At 36.8% G+C, this 26,548-nt stretch overlaps 1 protein-coding gene across 1 annotated transcript; it reads right to left on the bottom strand.

The window, feature by feature from the left end:
* Positions 1 to 2,803: 2,803 nt before the first annotated feature.
* On the bottom strand, positions 2,804 to 5,013 carry LOC111906096 (receptor-like protein 52). Its single transcript, XM_023901837.3, has one exon. It carries the CDS (start codon positions 4,903 to 4,905, stop codon positions 2,983 to 2,985), a length of 1,923 nt encoding a protein of 640 aa, XP_023757605.1. The 5' UTR covers positions 4,906 to 5,013; the 3' UTR covers positions 2,804 to 2,982.
* Positions 5,014 to 26,548: the final 21,535 nt, after the last annotated feature.

The following is a 26,548-nucleotide window of genomic DNA, read 5'->3' as shown; positions in this document are numbered from 1 at the left end:
CCGACGCAGTCGTAGCCTGCGCCGAAGCGGTTCGGGGCCGCTGACTCCAGGTCGTATGTTAGTTGGTAGATGATCAGTAGATCTGTATGATTATCTGAAATTGTTGGTTCTATGTTATGTTATATGTTCATATGTCGACATATTGTGTTGGTTTGAGGTTTTACTGCTTCGTGTGGTAGCCAACAAACCCAGGAGCATTCCAGATATGAGCTGAGGGCCCGATTGGCATGCCAAAATCATACCGAGGGCTCGAGAGCAATCCATATATGATATGAGGGCCCGAATGGCATCCCGGACTCATAATGTAGGCTCAGGGGTAATCCATACTTATGTTAAGGAACTTGTAGGGATATTCCAGACATAGGTTGTGGACCTAGTATATGCTGTTATATGTATTCGTGTGTTGGTACTTTGGGGAACTCAGTAAGCTTAGGCTTACAATTTTTAGTTTATGGTTTCAAGTATGTCAGAGGATCGTGAGAAGGCAAAGACGTGATCGTACATAACTTCCTGTTTTATGTCACTGGGTATTGGGAAAAATTTTGATTTGAAATAATGCTTTTGAAACAATGACACTTTTTGTAAATAATGTTGATGAATGGTTGATTTTGTAAATTTTAAATTTGTTGTGATTTTGGAGTGTTACATTCAAGCCTTTTAACAACAACCTTCTCCGCAATTTCAACCCCAAACTTCTCAATGTCAACAATTTCACGCACAACCTTCAAAACCATCTCAAGTTCCATTATCTTAATCCCAACCTATAAACCTCGACAATGACGACGACAAAGATCAGGTTGAAGAAACACAATCAAATCGTAGAAGGCAAAAAAAAATCAAAAGATCCAAAATAAAACTACACAATGGATTGAAGAGGAGGAAGCTTTAGCTAAAGCTTGGATTTTCATATCACATGAATGGGATGTCGGCAACACGCAAACGGGTCAAAGTTTTTAGAATCGTGTTTTAGACCACTTCCACGCGTTATTAGGAAGGAAAACGGACCAGGCAGACGACGCGGTCAATGCAAAATGGTGTGACCTTCGAGTGGCTTGCACCCAATTTAACGGCGTATTTAACAATCTTAAAAATATGTATAGAAGCGGTAGCAACAATCTCAACATTTTAGCAACCATGTTGTACCAATACAAAATTACCAACAATGGTTTCGGCAACCAAAAAGCATGAGAAATTTGTCGTAAATAGGTCCTTTATCTAGATACGACACATTCAAGATCTACCACTGGCTCCAAAAAAAGGGCAATAACTTCTGAGTTGGACATTGATGTTAGCCTCGACCTGAATGATGAATTCGACACCACCAAGGGGGAGGGTCCACCGGACGTCCAACTTTGTCGACTACCGAGAAGGGACAAAGCGAGAGAGGGGGTGTCTTCAAGCGGAAAATCAACCAACGAGAACGTACTAGCAGGCAAAATAAACAAAACTCTAAGTTTTTTAGAAAAAAAAAGTTTGCATCAACGGAGGAAGCTCGTCGGCGAAAATGACACTCACCGATCTTCAAGTTTTAAACACGAAGCTACAACCAGATCTCAATACGGAAAATTTAAGCGCATTTTAAAAACTCAACAAGTTCTCGAAAAATATCGCAACTATATTCTATGTTTTTTTGTGTTTTTTTTAGTAATTTAGGTTTAATTTTCTATATTTTTTTAATGTTTTTTTAGTAATTTAGGTTTATTTTTCTATATTTTTTATGTTTTTTTAGTAATTTAGCTTTAGTTTTTTATTTGTTAGGTTTAATTTTATTTTTTAATTAATTTAATGTAGTTTTAATTAATGTAAAATATTTTATTATGTTTTAAATTATGTTTTTTATTTAATTAATACTAAAAAAATATTATGGATCTGAATGATGAATTCGACGCCACCAAGGGGGAGGGTCCACCGGACGTCCAACTTTGTCGACTACCGGGAAGGGACAAAGCGAGAGAGAGGGTGTCTTCAAGCAGAAAATCAACCAACGAGGACATACTAGCAGACAAAACAAACAAAACTCTAAGTTTTTTAGAAAAAAAAGTTTGCATCAACGAATAAAGCTCGTCGGCGAAAATGACACTCACCGATCTTCAAGTTTTAAACATGAAGCTAGCGCATTTTAAAAATTCAATAAGTTCTTGAAAAATATCGCACCTAAATTCTATGTGTTTTTGTGTTTTTTTTTTTTTAGTAATTTAGGTTTAATTTTCTAGATGATGGGAAGTTCGTAGCACTTTTCATTTGACCTTGGATGTGACCCTTGCCGCACCCGTATCAATCTTGTGCTTCCATATAAATTTTTTTTTCTTTGTGTAATATAAAGATGTCTTTCTCTTATGTGTTCTATAATATTGAAGACTTTGAAGTTTAACCGGTTTACCTAAATTTCTCAATGGAGGTCTAACTTATAAGAACCATTCCTATTTTTCTTCGATCTTTCCATTATTTTAAGTATGCTGTCATATTCCAAAATACATTTGTAATAACATCATTTACTCACACAGCGCTCATAAGAAAAACAAAAAAAAAAAACATGACCTTAGAACGACAAGACCTTATCAAGCTTGCTAAAAAGCATGGCCATGAGTTGTTTGATTTTCAAATGAACGCTCATGAATGCTCTTGAGTCTTGAATATATTATAATCTCGTAATGGATTTATTAAAGAAGCCCAGTTATACAAACTGAGATTATCACCAAGAAATGTGATGAGCCATGGAAACTGCAATCTTTCAACATTCCACCTTTAGATTCACAATGTTAAATAAAACCATTATGTCATATTATTATAATTATAGTTATAATACTATTAATATTAATATATTAAATAAACCTGATCACAATTCACAACCTATTTTACCTAGTACAAGCATTAATAACATAAAAGCCCTAATTAAACACCATCTTTATTTCATCACTTAACTTCCGAATTAAAAGCCCTAATTAAACACCATCTTCATTTCATCACTTAACTTCGAATCGATCACTTTTCAACAAGTTTCCATGCTGTGAGATCCACAATGTGTTTATGTTTCTTCTGGAGGTATAGTCTATAGACGATCATGGTGCACAGAATGGCGACAAGTATGATGAATGCTGACAAGACGACAATCATGGCGATGATTTTGGGGGAAGATTTCTGGGAGTGTGGGGATTTGGTGTAACAGTTATGGAGATTTGAGATTGGGGATGAAGCACTAGCACATAGATCGGGATTGTTTAAGAAACTATTTTCGTAAGCGAGGTTATCGAATGCAAATGGGATTCTTCCGGTGAGTTTGTTGGAAGAAAGGTTTAAAGTGCTCAGCCTCAAACGGCTCATTTGTTGGGGAATTTCACCGGAAAATTGGTTTTCTGATAAATCAAGGTCAAGAAGACCTTTCAAATAACTGATGGCTTGTGGAATCGGGCCAGAAAGTTTGTTTCTCGCTAGATGCAAAGTGGTTAGTGAACTCCAGGACTTGATCTCCGATGGAAGTTCGCCGGAAAGTGAATTCCTATCAAGATGAAGTACAGACAACTGTGAAAGAGATGTGAATGATGTCGGGATTTCACCTGATAACAAGTTGTTACTAGCCTTGAACACATTCAGTTCTGTCCAAGACGAAATGCTGTCAGGAATTTGGCCGGAGAACTTGTTGTCACTGATCTCCAATCTTGATAAATTCCATGATACTGTACTCGGTAGTTCACCAGAAAGAAAGTTTCCTGTAAGCATCAAGCTCGAAAGATTGGCTAATGTCCAAATTCCTGGAGGAATTTCACCGGTGAAACTGTTATCCTGGAGTAGGATTGAATCAAGGCTGTAACAACTCTGGAGTGATCTCGGGATTTCTCCGGTGAGATTGTTGGAGAAAGCAGCCACCACGAGCAAAGTACCACCACCGCACAAATTCTCAGGCAACTTTCCGGTGAGTTTGTTCTCGAATACTTCGAATGTTTCCAGCTTCGAGTGAAACCCGATTTCCTGAGGTAATTCGCCATCGAGATTGTTTTTGAAGACTCTGAAATTCTTCAGTGTCGGAATTTGTGAAATACTTGTTGGAATGTTGCCGGATAAATGATTTGAAAACAAATTCAACACCTCCAGCTGCTGCAATTTGCCAAAATCTTTAGGAATTGAGCCGTTCAATTTGTTCATGGAGAGATCGATTTCAATTAAATCTAAAGATTGGATCACCGACGGAATTCTTCCAGATAAATTGTTCTTGTACAAGGTCAAACTATCCAGTTTCTTCAACACAAGCAACCCAGAAGGGATTTCACCTTCCAAATCGTTGGAACTCAAATCCAACGTTTCCAGATTAGATAAATTTCCAATCTCCGACGGGATTGAACCAGTGAACGAGTTATTATCCAACGACAAATACATTAACGCGGACAAATTGCCGATGGCTGGAGGTATATCGCCGGTGAAGTTATTACCTCCGACATCAATCCACATGAGTCCTGATAATCGGTCAATATCATCCGGAAACCTTCCAAAAAAACCGTTCTGTGCGATATCAATTTCAACTAGCTTCGAACAATTATAAAAAACCGTAGGGAACTCTCCGGTGAGGAAATTATCACTGAGATACAAATTTCTCAGGTTAGGTAGGTCACAGATGAACGGCGGTATATGTCCAGTTAATCCCTTGCTGATGAGTTCAAACCACTCAACAGAGCCGTTGTCGTTGCAGTGAACTCCTGTCCAGTTGCATGGCGGTGAAGAGGCGTTCCAGTTCCTCAGTGACGGCGGATTCCCCCATTGCTGCTTCAGGTTAAGCAATGTGGTTTGCTCGGACGTCAACAAGTGCTGTGCACTCGCACAGGAAAACTCGACCGCAGTGATGAAAAGGAAAAGGAAGGAGAAGAGTATGTGTATGGGTTTCAGTTTCCGTCGTGACGGTGGCACTCTTGTCATCTTTCTGTGACTCGGCGGTGGCAGTGGGAAAATTAAAAGGGCCAAAGTTATTGGGAAGCTAAATTGCCTACTTGCCTTCCCTTATTTTTTTTTCCTTTATCTTTTTGTATATATATAGTATATTTGATTATTATTTTATAACCTTAAACTAAATATAAATATTATAGTTATAAAAGTGTTATGAATATTATAATAATCATAATTGGTGCCATCTATGTGATCTATCCGACTTGAAGAAGCCACGTAACCCCATTTTCATATCGATATCTATATATCAATCATTTTTAACATAAAAAAAAAAAATCAAATATCTTGAAAGTCTTAAAGGATTAGGCTCATTAAAACGGTTAATGTTTCTATAAGTACATAGATCTAATACCCGGAAGTCTTAAAAGATTTTCTTCTTAAAAAGCTTACATGGTTAAAGTTTTCATGTATAAATAAGATTTTATCGTTTTGAAGCTAAAAACAAAACATGAAATACTCTCAAGGTTTCTTCTATTAAAACCACACAAAGATGACGATTCTCTTGAAAACCTATTTTGGTATGAGAAATAAAATTAATGGACGTAATAGTTGTAATAAAAAAGTGGCATGTTAATAGTGCCAGGAAGATAAGTTACATCTTTGAAAAATGGTTAGTAAAAAATTGTATCATTGCAATGGAAAATGCAAAAATCTTACAGCTAACATGGTCGTACATTTGTTTATCATGATTACTTTTGGTTATACTTTCCTTTTTTAGTGAGAATCAAAACCGTGAAAAGAATTAACATACAAAAAATCGTACATGTGCTGCTGTATCAGAAAATTTGGAAAGTTTAACAAAAATAGCAATATAGAGAAATATGGTCATATGGGTAATAACAAAAGAAAATTTGTAACTATATTCTGTAATAACAAATTTTATGCAAGTGTATACTTTATGCATGCAGAAAACGAAAATATAAAGTCTCTTTGTTGTTAATACTTATTGAAAAATAGTATCGTAATAATATTTAAAAGAAAATATACACAAAAAATCAGTTACTAGGTGTAAGACCCGTATATTATATGGGTTAATTTCAAAAAATTTAAACATTAAAATGTAAGCAGTAAATATTTTTATGTAAAAATTTAAAATAAGAAAGAAAGAAACTTATTCATTGCAATTTAATTTCATATATATTATATTTAATACTTTACATATATAAATATATGACTTTAATTTTAAAAATCGAAACAAACCAAAAATTGACAAGTGGATAATATTTATTTCAAAAATATCACAAAATGACAAGTGTCAAAACTTATGAGATATTGACAAGTGGCAAAAAAACCTTCATTTATTAAAGGAGATTTTTGTGGTTTAACAACTATATTTTAATTTTATAACAAAATCATTAGAAATTGACAATTTATTTATATTACTTCAACACGTTATACCAAGTTGGGATGGTCAATATAAATTTTAGGTTGAGTTTGGTTGTGGAAAATAATTTTTATTTTTTTAGAAAATGTTTTTAGAAAATAGAAAATATAAAGTCTCTTTGGAAAACTGTAAAACTCACTTTTTTCTAATTTACATACATTTTGGAAAACTGAAAATTTTCATTTTCTTAGAAAACTTTGGAAAATTGAACGAACCAAACGTGTTTTCAAAATTTCTGTGTTTCTTAGAAAATTTTCCTAGAAAACTAGAAAATTTTCCACTACCAAACGCATCTTTGGGTGCGTTTGGTTGTGGAAAATTGTATTCATTTTCTAAGAAAATGTTTTCAGAAAATAGAGTTGAGTTTTCATTTCCAATTTCCAATGAAAATTTTAGAAAACGTGTTTGGTTGAAATTAGTAGAGTTTTCATTTTCCATCTTAGAAATTTGGAAAACTTTGAAAAACTGTAAAACTCGCTTTTCTATCTTACATACAATTTGGAAAACTGAAAATTTTCATTTCTTATAAAACTTTAGAAAATTGAACCAATTAAACGCGTTTTCAAAATTTCCGTTTTTCTTGGAAAATTTTCCTAGAAAATTGGAAAATTTTCAACAACCAAACGCACCCTTAGGATGCGTTTGGTTGTGGAAAACTGTTTTCATTTTCTATGAAAATGTTTTCAGAAAATAGGGTTTCATTTTCAATTTTCAATGAAAACGTGTTTGGTTTGAGCGGGTGGAGTTTTTATTTTCCATTTTAGAAATTTGAAAAACTGAAAATTTTCATTTTCTTAGAAAACTTTGAAAAACTGAACGAACCAAACGCGTTTTCAAAATTTTCGTGTTTCTTGGAAAATTTTCCAATAAAACTGGAAAATTTTCTACGAAAATATTTTCAAAAATAGAGTTGAGTTTCATTTTCAATTTTCAATGAAAAATTTAGAAAATGTGTTTGGTTGAAACCGAGGGAGTTTTCATTTTCCATCTTAGAAATTTGAAAAACATTGGAAAACTGTAAAAATCACTTTTCTAATTTACATACAATTTGAAAAACTGAAAATTTTCATTTTCTTGAAAATTTTTGGAAAACTGAACGAACCAAACGCGTTTTCAAAATTTCCGTTTTTATTGAAAAATTTTCTCAGAAAACTGAAATTTTTTCTACAGTCAAATGTGGAAAACTGTTTTTATTTTCTAAGAAAATGTTTTCAGAAAATAGATTTGAGTTTTCACTTTTAATATTTAATGAAAATTTTAGAAAATGTGTTTGGTTGAAACCGGAGGAGTTTTCATTTTCCATCTTAGAAATTTGGAAAATTTTGGAAAACTGTAAAAATCACTTTTCTAATTTACATACAATTTGGAAAACTGAAAATTTTCATTTTCGTTGAAAATTTTGGAAAACTGAACGAACCAAACACGTTTTAAAAATTTCCGTTTTCCTTGGAATTTTTTTTAGAAAACTGGAAAATTTTCCACAACCAAACGCACCCTTAGTGTTTTAATGAAAAATTTGATACTCCGGTGTTGTTTCTACTTTCTTGTTCGTTTTAGAAGTAATAAAATGACTATTTTTTTTCCCACATTTGTACAAGACAAAAATATGCAGTCTGTAAAAAAAATATTTTTTAAAATATACCGGCTACATACAAAAATCTATTTTTTAAAAAAACTTAAAAGGTTGTTTCATTAATTTTAATTTTACAATATTGAAATTTAATTCATACAATCATCGTAACAAAATATTTTGGAAGCATTCATTCTATATATTTTTCATTAATTATTCAACAATTTGATTTCGGAAATGAGTCATATTTCCAGTCCGCTGCATTATCATGTGGTTCAACCTATTCCTCGTCATCATTATCTCATACATGGTTCTTTTGATGTGGCATATTGAACATAAACATTAAAAAATTCTATATAAAGTATCTTCAGATATTCTTCCCATTCTTCGATGGTTAATGTAAATGGATTCGCTTGAAGATTATACGTATTTCAAATTTCGCTTCTTAAAATACACTCATTCTATGTATTTGGCTTATAGGTCATCAAAAGCATTTTTCATTTGTTTTTCATTCAACTCCATGTCAAACTATTCTTTAAGAACATTCCTTACCTTAATCCATGAATCGTTAGGCTACTTCTTTCTATAAACCTTGTTCACTTCTTCAATGTAGGATTCTAATATAATGCTCATTCGACAAGTTTTTCTCTCCCATTAAGACAAAATGCATAACATTTTCAAACAAAACATGTTTCAGAAGCCACACACCAAATATATACAGATAAGATTTTGTAAACAACTCATATTTCATAAACAAACAAGATTTTATAAAGTTTCATGTACAAATCAGATTTCATAAAGTTTCATGTACAAATTAAATTTCACAAAGTTACATATAAATATCAAATTTCAGAAAGTATGAGAAAGTAACAAATCAAATTTGGAAACAACTCAAAAATCCTAACTGATAAGGAGAATCATATTTCATAAAATAACTCAAAAAGATATATAAATCAGATTTCAAGAACAAATCAAATAAACACTAATTTCTAAAATCCTAATTATGAGGGAGAGAGAGAGAGAGAGAGAGAGAGAGAGAGAGAGATAAGATAATCGAGATGGGGGTAAAAGAGAAGGAGATAAGAGACACATAATACATGTAGAGGAGTCTACAATGGCAACTTGAGGATGAACATGGGTGAACATTATCATTTTAATCCCTCAACTTGTGCAAAAGTCTCTAGTTCTCTTACTTATGAATTGGGATCCATTATCTCATATGATCTCGGTAGGGATCCCAAACCTGGTCAAGATATTACGTTTGATAAACGAGACTACCTCCTTGTCTCGTATATGAACAAAGGCTTCGACCTCTATCCATTTCGATAAATAGTTCGTCATCACCGGCATGAACACCTTTCCACCAGGAGCTTTTGCTAACCTGCCAACTATGCCCATTCCCTATTTCATGAATAGCCACAGGGAAATGATAGTGTGCAATGGTTTTGTAGGTTGATGAAGGATGTTGGTATGCCTTTGGCAAGCATCACATTTTTGTGCGTATAAGAAGACGTCCTTTTTCATCATTGGCCAATAGTATCCCATCTGTAACACCTTGGAGCATAAGGATCTACCCCTAGTGTGATTGCTACAGTCACCTTCATTTATATATTTTAGGACTTCTACAGCCTCGTGATCTTCTAAGCATCTAACGTATGGGCTTGCCATGGATTTACTGTACAGTTTGCCTTGGATCATCACAAAACGTGAGGCCCTCATCTTAAATGCTTTGTCACTTTTCTCTTCTCTTAAAAGTGTGTCATTCTAGAGATACTTCACAATGGGTTGGATCCAGGATTTCGAGATTTTGCGTAGGATCCTGGATGTTGGGATCCTGATGATTAGGATCTTGAGGAAGCGATTAAGGGTCAGGATTTTCAATTATTACTATATTGGTTGTTTGATCATGGTAATTGGGATTGTCTGGTTTGTTAGAGGCATCTTCTATCGTTGTGATCAATATATTGGTTGTAGGTATTTAAGTTCACCCTACATTGTAACATTTTGTTTCAGATCATCCGTGATTAGGGTTCGTGGGCTGCAAACCGGGCATGAGTGAGTCTCGGGGTTGTGACGAGTTGCTAGGAGCTTAGGGCATCTCGTCACCTATACGTGGGTTTGAGGCCCGTGGGAATCGGGGTTATATCGAGGAAGCGATGCAGTTTGATGATTTGGAAAGATAAGTCCTTTAGTTGAAAATGATGGTAGCGGAGTACGCTAGGCGTACGTGTGTGTACGCTTAGCGTACTCATGCACGTGACTTTTAAGTTGAGCCACCTAGTACGCTGGGCGTACTAGGCACATAAGAAACCCCTAATTAAGAGGAGTGTTCCTATATAAAGAATGAGATGACCTCATTTCTGACCACCATCCTTAGTCAATAAACCCTCCTAAACCCTAATCCTCGTTCTTGAGATTATGTGTGACCATTGTGAGCTTATAAGTGTTATTGTGGAATTTTTGGAGTAAAGAAGGAGCATGGAAGAGAATAGAGTTGGAGTCCAGGCTTTGGATCTGAGCTTTTGTGTGGTTGGAGCATCATTTGGAAGTATAAAACTCAAAGCTTTCCCATCCTTTTTGTTTTGTGCATGATATGGTCCATTTTAGGGATTTTTGTCCCAAAGCTTGAGACTTTATGAGTTGATGCACTCCAGAGCTTAATATCTGTCCTTTTAAGTGTTTCCAGTGGAGAGGATCCATAAAAATGAGGTCTTGAACATGAGAATCAACCCATGCATGAGATTTGAGCATTTTGAGTTAAGAGAATAAGAGTTTTATGTGTTTGTGACCTTATCAGCCATGCAAAGGCTTAAAGTCACTAAATTTATGGAGTAAGAGATGATAGGAAGTCCAGATCTGAGAAATGAGTTAAGGTCTTAACGAGTTAAGACCAAGAGCATGGACTAAAGCAAAACTGGGTGTACGCCCAACGTAAGTTCCAATACGCCCCGCGTACTGGGTTGGCGTCCCCGATTAGTTTCATGCATGTGTGAATACGTTGAGTGTACCACGAGAGGTACGCCCCGTGTAACTTCACTGTGGGCTTTTGGGCTGGATCTTATCATAGGTCGTGAGGGTTGGGCCTGAATCTTTGGGCTTGTGAATTAGAGACTATGAGCAGAGAAATATTATAATTTTGCCTTGGGCCTTTGTGTTGGGCTTTCCATTTAGTTTTTAGAGTGGGCCTCGGGTGAGCCCATTTATTATTGGGCCTTGGTGGGCCCAATCGGTTTTAGGCTTTTAATGGGCTGGTTAGTGGCCTTCATTTAGACCTAATGAGTGAGAGTTGGGACTTAGTTTCTAAATGGGGTTAATTGTGGTTTTGGCTCAAAGTTAGCGGCCGGTGCGTAGCAGCAACGTTATAGGGGTTGTTCATCATCCGAGGTGATTCTTCTCACTATACTTTACCTAGAGTGGTACTTATGTGTGACCGGAGGGTATTATGTGTTAACATTGAGTATTATATTATCCTGTCTTATGTTGTACGCTATGCATTATGTTTGTGTGATTTATGCTATGCGGAGCTTTACAGACTGGACCAGAGGGTCCAACGAACCGTGGGACTGGAGGGTCCCACTGAGACACATTGACCGAAGGGTCTTACAGTGATATAGCCTCGAGTGGCTGATGAGATGTGTGTGTGGTATTTTGGGGAACTCACTAAGCTTTGTGCTTACAGTGTTATGTGTTATGTGTTTCAGGTTTTTCTCAGAATCGCGGGAAGGCACCGGCTCGATTGTACACACCAGAGAAGGAGTTATGATTTGAGGATCATGGATTATTATTAAATAAATATAGAGTTGTGATTTGCAATTAAATGGGATTTTCGTGAAACGTGATATGAGAATTATGTGATTTTTAAAGGAAAAAAAATAGTTTGAGAATTAACGTTGTTACATACACTATGCCAAGGTTCATATTATTTCTTGAAGCGATAGTATAGATATTTAAAACATCAGATAACATAACCAAGGTTCATATATTTCTGGAAGCGATAATATAGATATTTAAGTTCACCCTACATTATGCCTTTATATTAGGCTACACCACATAATACTATCTATATGGCTAATTTTATAGATCCTTACTCCTAATCCCTTGCATCGTTTCCTACTTCATCAAGGATCATCTGGAATGCTCTTGCCTTTGGCTTCAGCGGTACGTTTGGCTTTGTAGTTCCTTCCCTCTTTGGGCAGTCTTGCTTGAAGTGTCCTTCTTCACCAAACTTAAAGCAAACTTTTTTCTTGTTCATGCATTCGTTGGCATAGGACCAGTCTTCCCGTATTTGAAGCAAGTTACCTCTTTAGAGAATTTCCCAATGTGTTTCCTTCTACACTTGTCACACCTTTCTCTTGTCGAATATTGAAGACCCCTCAAACTTCGTCTTCTCGCTAACTTCAACCTTATTGGCGATTCTGCCTTTGATCCTTTCTTCAACAGACTTCGCCGCCCAGATGGCCGCCTCAAGAGTAGGTGTCTGGAGTACCTGCATAGTGTACTCCCATGGTATTCACTTTGTATACTTATCGATTTTTGTTAGCTCGTCGGGGACGATGCGCAAAACAAACTCCATCTTGTCTGTGAAGGCATTGGTATACTCACCAATGGACATATTACCCTTTTTCAACGTCAGAAACTGGTTCTCCAACTCAAGCATGTTTTGGGCTGAGCAGAACTTGCGTTTCAAGTGTACCAAGAATTCTGCCCATGTCAGTTGTAGTGGCTCATTGGGGCTTATGATTTTTCCTAAAGTGTTCCACCAACGAACAACCCCACCCTACACTGACGCACAACATAAGTGGTTTATAGCTTATCCTTGCCACCACATGTTATAAAAGCTAGCTCCATCTCAGAGATCCAGTCCATAACTCCGACTGGATCTTCTTTCCTATTAAAACTTGATGGTCTGAAAGTCGTAAAGTCTTTATACTTGTATTTGTTCCTTTCAATTCCTTCATCTTAAAATCAGCTTGTAGGTTGAATTCTTGCATTTAAAAATTTTGATTCCTTGAATGCTTATAATGGTAGGTGTCTTCAATGATGTAAGATCCCCTTATGACATATTGAAAGTTTGTGACCCTGTTATGGATAAAGTTGAAAACTTTATCCATCTAAACATCATATTGATTTAGATCTAAAGGTTGGAGAATTGGACTTAATGGATTAAGTTGAAAAAGATGCACTTTTGGTCCCTTTGATACATAAAGACTAGATCTTTTGGGATAATGAATGAATGGTTAGACTTATTTAATCGAAAATTTTAGTCGGTAATTTTGAGACGTTACACAATGTGTATTCAAAGAGATTTGCTTGATCTATGAAATTGTTGAAGTGTTATACACTTTGACCGATAAAAAAGAGAATTAAATATGTCATAAGGGGATCGTACATCATTGAAGACACCTACCATTATAAGCATTCAAGGAATCAAAATTTTTAAATGCAAGAATTCAGCCTACAAGCTGATTTTAAGATGAAGCCCTTGAGGAGAACAAATGTTGGCTACAATCATATCAACATCCAGGTCGAAAAGCGAACCTCCAAAAGGGAACTCATAGTAATAAGAAGGGAAATGGTTAAAAATGACCAACAAACTTTTTTAGTATGTCCACTTTAACCATTCTACTTATTTTTGCCCACTATTAGGTGATGAAACTTTCAAAGTCGTCTAATTTTAGTGACTCAACTTAATTTTCCACTTTTAGCTTTTTATCTTTTCAAAATCGTCTAAAATAGAGGATTTTAAAAAGTTCATCTCCTAAAAATGAACAAAAATAATTTGGGTGGATAAAAGTGTACAAACGGAATAGTTTGCTAGTCATTTTTAACATTTTCACATATAAAAGATGATGACCCTTTATAATATGTTTATGTTTAAAATATAGAATCCCAAATCGAAAACAAACCTCAAGATCTACTCTTTGCATATACATATGCATAGTCGAACCCTGAAGAATCCAATAATGCATGGAATTGGAATTTTGAAGCATCCTTAAACCGTGATTCTTGAAAAGCCTAAAAAATTGAGTTCGATTAATATGTTAGTTCGATTGATATGTATGTCGGCCCAGATTGATTTTTTTCACGACAAAACTGCAAAATTGGTCCTTGTGGTTTTCAAAAAACTTTGGATAGGGCCCAAAAAGTTTTCATTTTGCATAGAAGGTCCAAAATCAAAAACTTTCTGTAATTTTGCTCCAAAAAAACTTGAAAAGACGGTTATACCCTTTTATTTTCTTTTTATATTTTTTATAATTATTTTAATACTATTTTACTTTAAAGAAAAAACATTATCATCCCACTCCCACCTACCCCCACCATTATCTCTCTCTCTCTCTCTCTCTCTCTCTCTCTCTTTCTCTTTCTTTCTCTCTCCGTCTCTACAAAATCAACATCTAAGAAACAAGTTATGAAGGCCTAAAACTGAATCAAGCCCTAAATCTCTTCAACCCCATAACTGAATGTTATTAGAGATTTCCTTAGCTGAAGGCGAAGATGATGGCTGATGGGGGGAGTGTTCTTCTATAGATGTTGGTCCTGTTGATTGTAGGAAGCTACAATTTAGTCATGTTGGTCCTGGTGGGGGAGTGTTCCTTGCTGTTATCTGCTCCTACTTCAACTTCACCATATGTTTCCATTACATTGGTGGTTTCCATGGAAATCGAGCCCTGTAACACCACTTATTTTCTCTTAGCCGTTGTCGGAGAAGGACATAGATGAAGTTTGAGATCGTCGTTGTCTAAGATGGAGAAGATAACCCTAATCGGAGTTGGATCTGTAATGGTGGTGCTAAATCTAGTGCGGTGGTTCTAGATTGTCATCATCAAGTGGATTCCTTGACCCAGATTCAATATTGCTTGTGTGGTAGGATGAGAGATGTAGTGGTGATGTGTAAATTAGAGACGAATATATTGATGGAGTCCAAGACACATCGTTCTGAGAAAGAAACCGTGAGAGAGAGATTATTCGTGGGTGGTATTAATCCATTTCTTTTTCACTATACTTCATCTGATGCATTTGCAATTGGGTTTCGAATTTTTAGTATGTTTTGTGGATTTGGGTATTTATATTTTGAGTTGCAGCATGTGTAGATTTTTGTGAGGTATCTGTGTGCGTGCTTTATATATATATATATATATATATATATATATATATATATATATATATATATATATATATAGAGAGAGAGAGAGAGAGAGAGAGAGAGAGAGAGAGAGAGGGGGGGAGGGAGAACAGTGGGGGTAAGGGGATAATTCTTTTCTTTTTTTATTTTCAAGGTAAAATAGTATTTGGATAATCATAAAAAATTAAAAAAAAAAGGCATAACCGTCTTTTCAAGTTTTTTTGGACCAAAATCACTGAAAGTTTTGATTTTGGAACTTCAATACAAGTTGAAAAATTTTTGGACCTTGACCAAAGTTTTTTTGTAAACCACAAGAACCAAAGTTTTTTTGATTTTTTTTTTTCGCTTTTGATAAGGTTCGGGCTATTGTGGCCCAACTCATGGGAACCCATAATTGATATGTTGGCCCATATTGACTTTTTCTGATCGATTAACATTAACTTGTGCCGTATTTTAATATTGCTATGTACTCTAACTATAGTACAAAAATATGAGGACAAATACTATTTATTATTTATGAAATGCATGGACGGCTTCATAAACATTTTCAACCATAATAGATATCGAGTCTGTTGGCATGGTGCTCGAATCTTTCGAGAGCTTCATAATCTGTGGGCCCCAATATTTTATTACCAACTTTGTTTTATTTTTAATTTAATTTGTCGATATTTACATGACAATATTACATCATTAATAGGTTTATTTGACACATTAAAATGATGGTATCAATATTCGGTATTGTAGATATCAATTCCCTTTAAAATTTTATAAAATATAGACAAAATTTCATAAATGGCCGTTTTGGTTTTTCGTTTGTTTATAAAACTTCTTCTTAGATGGTCCCTATAAAACACACGTTGCACACAAATGGTCCTTACGACTAACACCGTTAGTTTTTCAGTTAAGTTCTATGAAAAGATTTTTTAACCCCTCTTTTATTGTATACATCTCTCTCTCTCTCTCTCTCTAAAATTCACCTTCTTCTTATTCACCTGATCTTCGTCTTGCAAAAAAACAAACCAAAATTAACTCACACACACATACACTAACTGGTAAATTTGAATCAGGTATCGAATTTGAGGAGGATTCACCATCACAACCCCCACCAGATCCTCATTCTGTAAAAATGCCAAAATCAACCAAGGTATGGGTTCTTAATTCATAATTCTCCTTTGTTTTTTTGCGATGTTATTTTATCTCGGTTCTTTATAACTAAAAAATGTCAAATGAATGGTTTATTTATTGTATGTTTCATAAGACGTCGGTCGGGAAAAAGTCACCATTGATGGACTCTCTGGTGGTGTATAGTGGAAGAAACATCAATCCAAGTATATCCGATTTACTACACGTACCATGTTCTCCGATCAAGTCGATATTCAAAAAACCTGGAAAAACATGATTAATAATTTCATCAACACTTCGATTTTCCCATTCGAATCTAGTTCCATTCCATTAGTCGAAGGCCAATCTGATCCTCTTATGTACCAATTCCCTTGTGGTTCTTCATTTTCAGTTTTTGAGGAGGTGATATGTAACGTCCCGAAAATCCAAGGTAGAATTTTCATTTTTAAAACAATAATTTATATAACATATTGTTCTCAAAACTATTCAAGATAAAGATAGCATTTAAAAAGTTGTCAATGTGGAATAAACTCTGGGGGATGTTGCGTAGTCACGTTGGACCATTCCCTTTCGAATCGGTAGTACCTGAAGCCATAAACATAAGTCGTAAGCACAAAGTTTAGTGAATTCTCTAAAATACCACATACCATACATATATATACATAAATCAGGCCCCGCCCGGCATCGGGCCTTGCCCGGTATTCATCGGGCCCTGCCCAACCTCCATTAGGCCCCGCCATATAGATATGTCAGTAACATGCGATGCACCCCACCCAACACACTCATCAGGATCCGTCTTACATCGGGCCCCGTCCGACATACATACAAACACATACAATACATGTAAAAGTCACACAAACAACTAGCATTCTAGTAACTACAACATCTTGTTCCGAGAAGTTTCTTATTTCGGGATTGTAGACAATAAATGGATCAAGTAAAGGTCTTGGAGTTCAAGGGAATAGTTGTATGTGGCTAATGAAGGTTATGTGATCCAAGAGTTAGGTTTGTGCTTTGGAGCCAAGGATATTATGGGAAAAGTGGTGTTTCAGACTTCCTTTATGAATTAAGGATTTTAGTTCGATGTGTTTTAAGTTAAAATTAATTAGATAAGGTTGTATATCTCCTCAATAACTTTCCGTGGATATAAATATCATCGAAATCGGAGTTGAAACGAATAAGTTATGACTGTTTGAATTTAGGAAGGTTTTGGGGGCTTAGTCTAGTATGTTGGGCGTACCTGGAGTACGTTGGGCGTACTAGGCATACATGGAGTATGATGGGCATACTAGGAATTCATGGAGTATGTTGGGCATACCTGGAGTACGTTGGGCGTACGCGATCAGTGCCCAAACCCTATTTTGTGGTTTGAGCCATATTAAAGCTCCTTAACTTCCCCAAACTCGTTCCATTATTATCCTCCACCTATCCACCACCCTCCCTTGAAACCTTAACCCTAGTTTGAGCCTCGTGAGCAAAAAAAGTGTTTTTAAGTGGTTTGGAGTGTTCATGGTGAATCTTGGAGAAGAAGGAGCTAATTGGAGAAGTGTTGGTTGTCTTAGAGCTTGCAGATCCCGACCTTGTTCACCTTGTTTTTTCTTCTGGATGTAAAAAGCTTAAATCCTGATGATGCATTTAAGAGATCTAGCTAGTCTTGGTTGTTATGAGCTTTTGGTCACTTTAGTGCATAAATTTTAGATCTTGAAAGTTTGTGACCTTGTTATGGATAAAGTTGGAAACTTTATCCATCTTTACATCATATTGATTTAGATCTAAAGGTTGGAGACTTGGACTTAATGGATTAAGTTGAAAAGGATGCACTTTTGGTCTCTTTGAGACATAAAGACTAGATCTTGGTTGTTTGGACCATTCTAATGGATAAATTTGGAAACTTTATCCATTATGGAGTTATTAGGATACATACAAATGTGATCTTAGTCCTTATATTCCTTTCATGCATGAGTTGGTGGTCTTTTATTGAAGTTAGAGATTTAGGGCTTTGGTTTGGGCGCCATTAAGCCATGCAAAGTCATAAAGTCAGGAATTTTATGACTTGGGGTGTCCCATAAGAATCATATCTGAAAGTTATGCATGTTGTCTTAAGGCATTAAGAGGTTTGGAGATGATTTTGGGCTTCAACATTGTACATTGGGCATACCACGTTGGTATGTTGGGCGTACGCACCTGAAAGGTTTTTAGGCCATTTTTAGGCCTTAAGTTATTTTGGGTTTGGGCCTTGCTTTGTTGGGCCAAGTATAAGAAGGGTAAAATAGTCTTTTACCCACTGTTATGGGGATATATGAATTGGACTTTGAGTTATGGGAAATTTTCCTAACTATTAATTAAGCATAATTTGGGTATGTTCAGTGTGAGAAACCCGGTGGCAGAAGCGCGTGTGTGTTTCAGTTATCTCGGATTAAGGTCAGTATCCTCACTGTGCTTGCGGGTCGAAGGCACCAATGTCGACCCACTAGATTATGTTGTGGGATAGTAGTCGTCTTTATGAAACTTACTGATATGTTTGTATCTGCCTATTGTCTTTGTGACTCTTGCTGATATGACTGTATGCTTTATGTATATGGGTTTGATATGGACCCGACATATCTACGCGCTGTTATATAGAGTCATTATGGACTTGAGGTTGATATGGACCCAACACATCCACATGCTATCATATGGGGTTGATGCGGACCTGACACAGCCACGTGCTGTTATATGTACATGTGTATTGTATGTAGCATTTTGGGAAAACCGACTAAACTTTGTGCTTACGGTTTATAAATGGTTTCATGTACTTCGTTTTCCAAAAGAAGGGCCCGAATTGATCGCACTTCATCCCCTGGAGTTAATTTTCACATTCAATGTTTACAAATTACTATAAAGTTGTGAGAATACTTTGACTCTGGTCGTCTTTAGAACAATGAATGAATGGCTTTAACTTATAAAAAATGAAAATTTTACTTGGTATTTTTGGGATGTTATGAGTTGGTATCAGAGCCTTGGTTTGAGGGATTCAGGCACACTATCGGGTGTTACTGAACTTAAACTGAGGAGTTGGAAATCTTTTAAAAGAAAACAAAATTCTACAAGAGTCTTTTGTAAAGAAAAGGGGGTGTGATGCGTGCAATCAACCGAGCTCAAGTATGTGATTCCCAAAATACCCATATATGTTGATATGTTATATGATATGAATGTTTGCTTGCTAGGATAAGGCTAGGGATACTTTCAGGAATTGCATGATAGATTGGTCTGATATGTGATGCCTTGTAGCCTAGGAAGCATTGGATGCTATGCTATAATGTGAATATGTATTGGTATCAGTAATTGCTAAGTGTATTCTTTATAAATTTTATACGGTTAGGATCATATAGCCTTAGAATGATTGATCCGGCCTTATTTCCTGTTCCTTGTTTGGTTGTGGTCCTAGGATAGAGTCTTTTATTTTACAATCTATTTGATCCTGTATAATTTTCATGCATAAGGCAACCGACAGTGAGATTGGACGTTCCTAACATAGATAGTAGTAAGTGAGCATGGGGATGTCCTTTGTTTGTTCTATGGCTTGGAGTGTTATTGCACAAATGCTTCTTGCTTTGTGCTTTGTGGAACTCTTAGTGATGTGAGTTAACTATTAAGTGAATATGTTAAGTCACATGTTGCAAAAGATTAAATAATCTCAGAATGACATATTTGACTGTATTGTGCAGCTCTTGTTTGAGCCTAACCGTTGTAGTGTTGAGTCTGTTAGTCGAAGGATTAGCTAAGCTTTGTGGCATGCGATTGTATTCATGAAGTAGTTAACTGACATTATTAAGAGTTGTTCAGTAGTTGATGGTAGGGTGAGGTCGGGACCAAGGAGAGCCTAGGAAGTGCGTTAGTGGGCTTGGTTGTGCTGTTTAGTAGGTACTTGGAATACCGAATTGAGTAGTTACTTAGAGGATCCAAAAAGATCCTTGAGGAAAATACAGATAAGTGTGGAAAGGTAGTTTTGGTCCCGTACTACTGAAATCATAGGATCCGTACTCGAATCGAGGAAAATTTTTGGGGATTATAAGGAGCTGAATCAGGGTAGATTGTATGGTGGGAACCATGGTTCATTACAATATGTTTCCGTCTTATTCGGTTTATCGGTTATGGTTGTTCAGGCTGAGGATGGGTCTGGTGGTTGTTTGGGCCTTAGTGTCATTGTCAGTTTGGGATCAATTGGTGCAAATCTAGGTGAGTTAACTGTTTTCGAGGTCTCGAGGTAGTGCCAGTTGAGTCGTAGGGCTCAAGAAGGAAGCGATTGTGATGATCGGCTCAAGGATTACAGCCAGAGGCTGAGTGATTGGCAGACATATTGGGATGTCATTATCTTCGATGGGAGTTATGTTCTTCCAGATTTCCGTATTCAAAGGAAAGAAAGCAGTCATGAGATTTTCAAAGGTGGGATGTAGACCCAACATGGAGCTTGATGGTTGTGGTTTGTTTGCGTCAAGTATGATAGTGTGGGAATGCACAAAAAGGTTCTTATGGTATGGTTTCCTTGAGATGAGATCAAGGGTCTTCTTCCTTTGAATTTGGTTAGTTTTGGTGTTATAGTCCAGGTGATCAAGGAAGGTGGATTGGGAGTGAAAAAATTTCTTTTCTCCGATGTATCCCGACTATGAGAATGTCGCCCCTCGTATTTATGAATGATCCTTGCGCTGAATTGATGGTTGGGGATTTGCAGGAAGGAAGTGTGGTAGTCCATTTGTTTGTAAATAGGAAGTCGATGTTATGAATGGACTATCAAAGTTATTGTTTGTGCATCTGCATGGGATTATGAAGTTAGAGGCGGTTATGATTGGGAGGTTTTCAGGGTCTCCATCTGAGATTCGGAATAACTTTGAGTTCACTTGGTCTTTATGTGGAAGACCAATCTATGTTGTGTTATATATTCTAAAGATTCAGGGATGCTACGCATATGGTTGAATCGGTTTCAGATGTAGTTTGTCTGCAACGTCATTTGGTGGTAGTTTGAACCCTAAGTGAGGGAGAACTGGTTTTTTTCTTGAAGGATCATCGTTATGTTCGAGTTTATGATTTCAAAAGAATGGGTCTTAGGGATATGTGGTTCGGGTATTCAAAACTTTGTTTCAGGATTTGGTCAAGACGGAGATGCAGAAAAAGTTATCATCAGATGTATATGTTTAGGAAATCAGGAATGCACGAATCGTCTTCGCGGCAAGAAGATATTGGATAAGGAGCTTGTTGTAGTAGTGGTCCCTTTCGGAATGTTGCTAAATAGATCAAGAGGCATTTGGGAAGCTCAAGTTGAGCATCAAGCGCTGAGGGATTCCTAAACTCGTTATATAGATTGTTATCCATGTTCTAGGGTGGGCAGTTATTTATCGGTAAATCAGCTTCAAAGTTTGGTATGTTTAGTTTCACTTGGATTTTTTTTACAGTAGTGTATTGGGTTATTGGGTTAATTGTCAATGCATTCTCAATCGTTGGTCATTTCATTCATCGTTAAAATTGGAGGTTCTTCGAAAGTTTCAAGTTGTGACAGTTGAAGTTCAATGGATGCGTCAACCTATCATCAAGTTTCATATGTTTTATATTTTCTTTGGTATCTGAGTATGTTTACCCTCAATTATGGTGTGGAATTTTGGTTCATAGCAGGCTCAATTTTGGCAGTTGTACTTTGTTATTGGAAGATTTGATAATAGGGCAGCGTTGCTCAGCTTTCCAAGTGTGACTTTGATCTACGTGGAATCTAATTTTGGCATGTGGTGTCAGTAGAATTTGTAGTGGGATTGATAAGACTAAAGTTTTGGTAGCATTTCTAGATCACCTTGGAAGTTTTCTCGAGCTATTGTGTATAGGCGGGATCTGTTCAAATTCAATCGAGGTGGGAGATCTTGTATTGGTCGTTCATGAGGATGTTCCTGTTAACGGTTGAGGTTCTTCCAGGGTTGGTTATGTGTCTTCCCTTGGGAGTGTACATTATGGTAGTGCCTCAATTATGGTTATAAGAGGTACAAGTGGATTGAGTAAGATAATATGAGACCACTTTGTTAGTAATATTGGCATGGTTATATTTTGGGTTATAGCTTTTGAATTGGAACAAGAGTATGGCCGTCTATCTCATTCTCTGGTTGTGTACGACCATGTTTTCGCTTGGTTTTACTTTGGTATCAACATGTTCTGTGAAAGGAATTGTGCGTGATATAAGGGTATGGCCCATGTTGTGTTCGGTTAGCATTAAGAGGGATGTTATTAGGTCCTACAAGCCGGTGGACTGATGGTTGGGTATCTTTAGGCCCTTGTGGCGCTGGTCGTGAGTCTTCAGTCCATTTATGGGATGACGACAAGATCAACATAGTACCGTGAGCTTATTGTTTAATGGTTAGCAAGTGTCATGATGTATCGTGAACTAATGGTTATATGATTCATATGGGTGGAACCAGGTAGTCTTTTGATTGAGACTCTTAGGTCTCAGATCGTTAGTTTTCTTGGCATATTTGGGTGTTAGTGCATGATGGGAGTCGGGAGACTTAGTGACCAGTTGGTTTGTATCATATGGGCATTTGGGAGTATTAGTCGTGCATCATAAGTCCCTTACGGGTTGTTTATCAGGAGTTTGGCTACAAACGTTGGGTGTCGGTTATGGAATCTCAAGTCATGAAGCTCATTTTGAACGTCTTGAGTGATTTGTCAGGTGGAGATACGCCTGAGTTATTAAGGGATTTGGATGCAATGTGAGAATTCTTAGACTGACCATCCACATGCTCGTGGGATCAACGGGTTGGTGATGACTTGTCAAGAAGTCAAGTGTGTATTTAAAGTTGTTGGGCACAATTTCTGGAATTTATAATTTGGTGATATTCGCGATTGGTATATTTTGAGTTTTCCTTCTGGATGGTTGAGTGGTGTTCCTAGTCAGGGACTAGTGGAGGTTACGGTGAATAAATGATCAACAGTCCTAGGGAATAATTTATGGGGTTTAAATTGACGGGTTCCAATTTTCAATAAGTTTCCTGCTTTGAGTGGTTATCGCGGTGATTTGAGGTCTTACATTTAGGAACAGTAAGTTAGTTGTTTCAGTTCTTAGGCACAACAACTGGGTTTCTTTCATTGGCCGGGGGAAAGTGTTAAGGTTCATTCTTCCATAGCGATAAGTGATTTATGCTAAAATGGGGTTTGGATGGCAGGTATGGGAGATGGTCGTCAGTATGGGATGAATCTTCATTCTTAATAGAATTCAGGAAGTTTGGGCAGCATCTCTAGTGTGGTAGAGGAATTAGTAATAAATGATTTCGAGGACGAAATCTAATTTAAGTGAGGGAGAGTTGTAACATCTTGTTCTTGATAAGTTTCTTATTTCGGGATTATGAACAACAAATGAATCAAGTAAAGGTCTTGAACTTCAATGGAATATGGTTTAGACCCCTTTAGATGTGGGTAAGGTAGATTATGTGATTTAAGAGTTTGGTTTGTGCTTTGGAGCTAAGGGTACTATGGGAAAAGTGGTGTTTCAGACTTCATTTATGAATTAAGGATTTTAATTTGATTTTTTTTTAAGTTAAAAGTAATTGGATAGGGATGTATAGCTCCTCTATACCTTTCCATGGATATAAAGATCATCGAAATCGGAGTTGGAACGAAGAAGTTGTGACCGTTTGAAATTATGAAGGTTTTGGGGATTAGTCTGGTTGTAACATCTTGTTCTGCATTGTTCTTATTTTGAGTTGGGAATCAAAGGACTGGGTGTTAGGAGGCTTCGGACCCTCGAGAAGTTGGGTCCTGGACTTAGTTGGAGTGGTTAAGGTATTTCGAATAGTTCGGGTGATTGGAATCTAAGGAGAATTTTGATAATTTATCAACTCATGGTTTTATGGAAAGTGGATGCTTGTTCGGGATATCTTAGGGTGAGTATGAATTGGTATCAATATTGAGCATCTCGATTCCTTTATTTGGACATAAGGATCGTCGGAATCGGAATTGTATCGAGAGAGTTACAGCCTTCGGAAGAATTAGGGTTTCGGGAAAACCCTAGCACGCAGGGCGTACCAAGGAGGTATGCAGGGCATACTGATGCGAAGCCGGTTACACAAGGCGTAGCATTGAGAACGCGCAGCGTAGGAGCGAAGTTGGGTTAAAGTGCGAGTCCTCATACGCTGGGCGTACGAGGTGGTACGCGAGGCGTACAATGGGCATATTGAAAACCTTAATCTTAGGGTTGTACCCTATGTAAGCATAATGTTAGCCTCTTTCTTCATTTCTTAAGTCAGCCTCCACCCTCTAAAACCCTAGAAATTGTCATTAAGCTTTCATGGTGGCATCTTGAGCTTATGGTGTCCATTTTTGGTACATTTGGTTCATTTCTAAGAAGACGGATCTTGGTACAAGAATGAGAATCAAGGAAGGGCTTATGGATGTTGCTTATGTGTCTCATTTCCAGCTTATTATAGGTATAAATCTTTGAACTTGATCATTGATGTCTTAGATCTGTCATTTATGAGTTTTGATTTATTTTGGTCCCAAGAATGAGATCTAGTCGTCTTCATTCCATTCCATGAGCTTTGAATTTCCCCTCTTAGTGTTTCTGAGGTTCAAGGTCCATAAAATTAGCACCTTTGGAGTTTAAATTCATCCATGCATGAGTTAGAACCATTTCCATGGTAGAAGAATGTTGTATTTTGAGTTTGGGTTCATATAGGGAATGCAAAGTCATCAAGTAGGTGACTTTATGGCTCTAGACGCTATTTGGGACTCAAATATGTGACTTGGACAAATGGGCTAAGCATTAAGTGCTTAATGGTAAAAGTGGGATTAGGAAGGGAGTATGTTGGGCAAACAAGCCAGTACGCGTAACGTACTGTTGAGTACACCCTGCGTACTCAGTCAGAGTGGACTTCGTAATTATGGGCCTTGGGTTGGGCCATTTCTTGGATTAACTTGTTATGGGACTTCGTGGACATCAGGAAAGCAGGTTTTTGGACCAAGGAAATTATTCGACTTTAGGATAAGGTCTATTGGAGAGGTTTGGGTCCATTTTGGAAAATTGGTCCATGAGTGGGTCATATTTGGGCTTTAAATGATTATGGGCTAATGGACCATCGGTATGTCAAGTATTTCCGATTAGGAAGTCGATTGGGCCTTTAGGTAAGCCGATGTAGAGGCCTGGTCCCAATGGGAAAATTGGGCCATTGATTGGTTAATTAACCTTTTGGGCCTTTCAAATTTCAGTTTGGGCCATAGTTTTGGTCAAGGCTAGATTAGGGGTAAAATGGTCTTTTTACCCTAGGTTTGAAGTTATATTTGTAGATTAGAACCCAATTGTTAATTGGGTATTGTTTTGTTATTGGTAGTTGAGGATCTATCAGCCAGCAGCCAAGGGTGTTTCTGTATGATTCAGCAGTGTGAGGTGAGTCTTCTCACTATATCCATGGTTCGAAGGCACCAATGTCGGCCCATTATGTGTTATGTGGTATGCTAGTTGTTTATGTGATATGTTAGTTGTCTCTATGATACTTTCATGGATGACCTGGGGGGAGGGGGGGGGGGAGCCCGTGACACTTGGATATTAGACCATGTGGGGGAGCCCATGGTATTCCAGGTAAAGACCATAGGGGAAGCCTATGACACTTGGTTATTGTTGGTGATTTTATATCATCAAATATTATTTAAGTGTAATAGGATTAAATTTGTTGACCAAAAGTGATCTTGTTGAATATTTAACAAGTTAGGATGGTGTAGGAGTGCACACTTGTTCAATTTTTTCAAGATTCAAAGTACATTGTTATTTAGGGGCGAAGCCCCTAAACAAACGGGGGTCCGGGGGCAGCACCGCTGGCGAATTTTTTTTATTTGGACTATGTTGCTATATTAAAAAATGCATCAAAATCCAATTTTAGAAAGTTGACCTTTTTTCCTTGAGATCTGTTTAATGACAGTTTGGTAGTTTTATGACAGTTTTCAGACATGAATTATATATCCGTATTTTGGTCATTTTTCTGGTACATCTTGAAGAACATTTTCATATACATTCTCAGATTTCATTCTCCGAATTTTATCCAATTGAGTGTTCGATCTGTACCATCGAAATACTTCAATTTGATAGTGAATCACGACTTTCAGAGACTCCAAGCAATCTATTCATCCCTTTTTTATCTAACAGTTATTAGATCATGTGGGGGAACCCATGGCATTCCAGGTCAAGACCAGGGGGAGCCCATGCCAACTCTATGTATGTTGCATGATATTCTGTGGTTATGTGCTATATGGTATTTTGGGGAACTCACTAAACTTTGTGCTTACGGTTTTCAGTTTTGTTTCGGGTACTCCAGTTTTTAAATGAAAGAGCTCGGCACGATTGCAACGCCTACACCTGAGTTTTCAGCAATATATGATCTTTAGGATTAGAACTTGATATTTGTTTTAATTGAAA

The sequence above is a fragment of the Lactuca sativa genome, chromosome 6 (genome assembly GCF_002870075.4).
Source record: "Lactuca sativa cultivar Salinas chromosome 6, Lsat_Salinas_v11, whole genome shotgun sequence".
NCBI lineage: Eukaryota > Viridiplantae > Streptophyta > Magnoliopsida > Asterales > Asteraceae > Lactuca > Lactuca sativa.
This window is presented reverse-complemented; position numbering and strand designations above follow the sequence as displayed.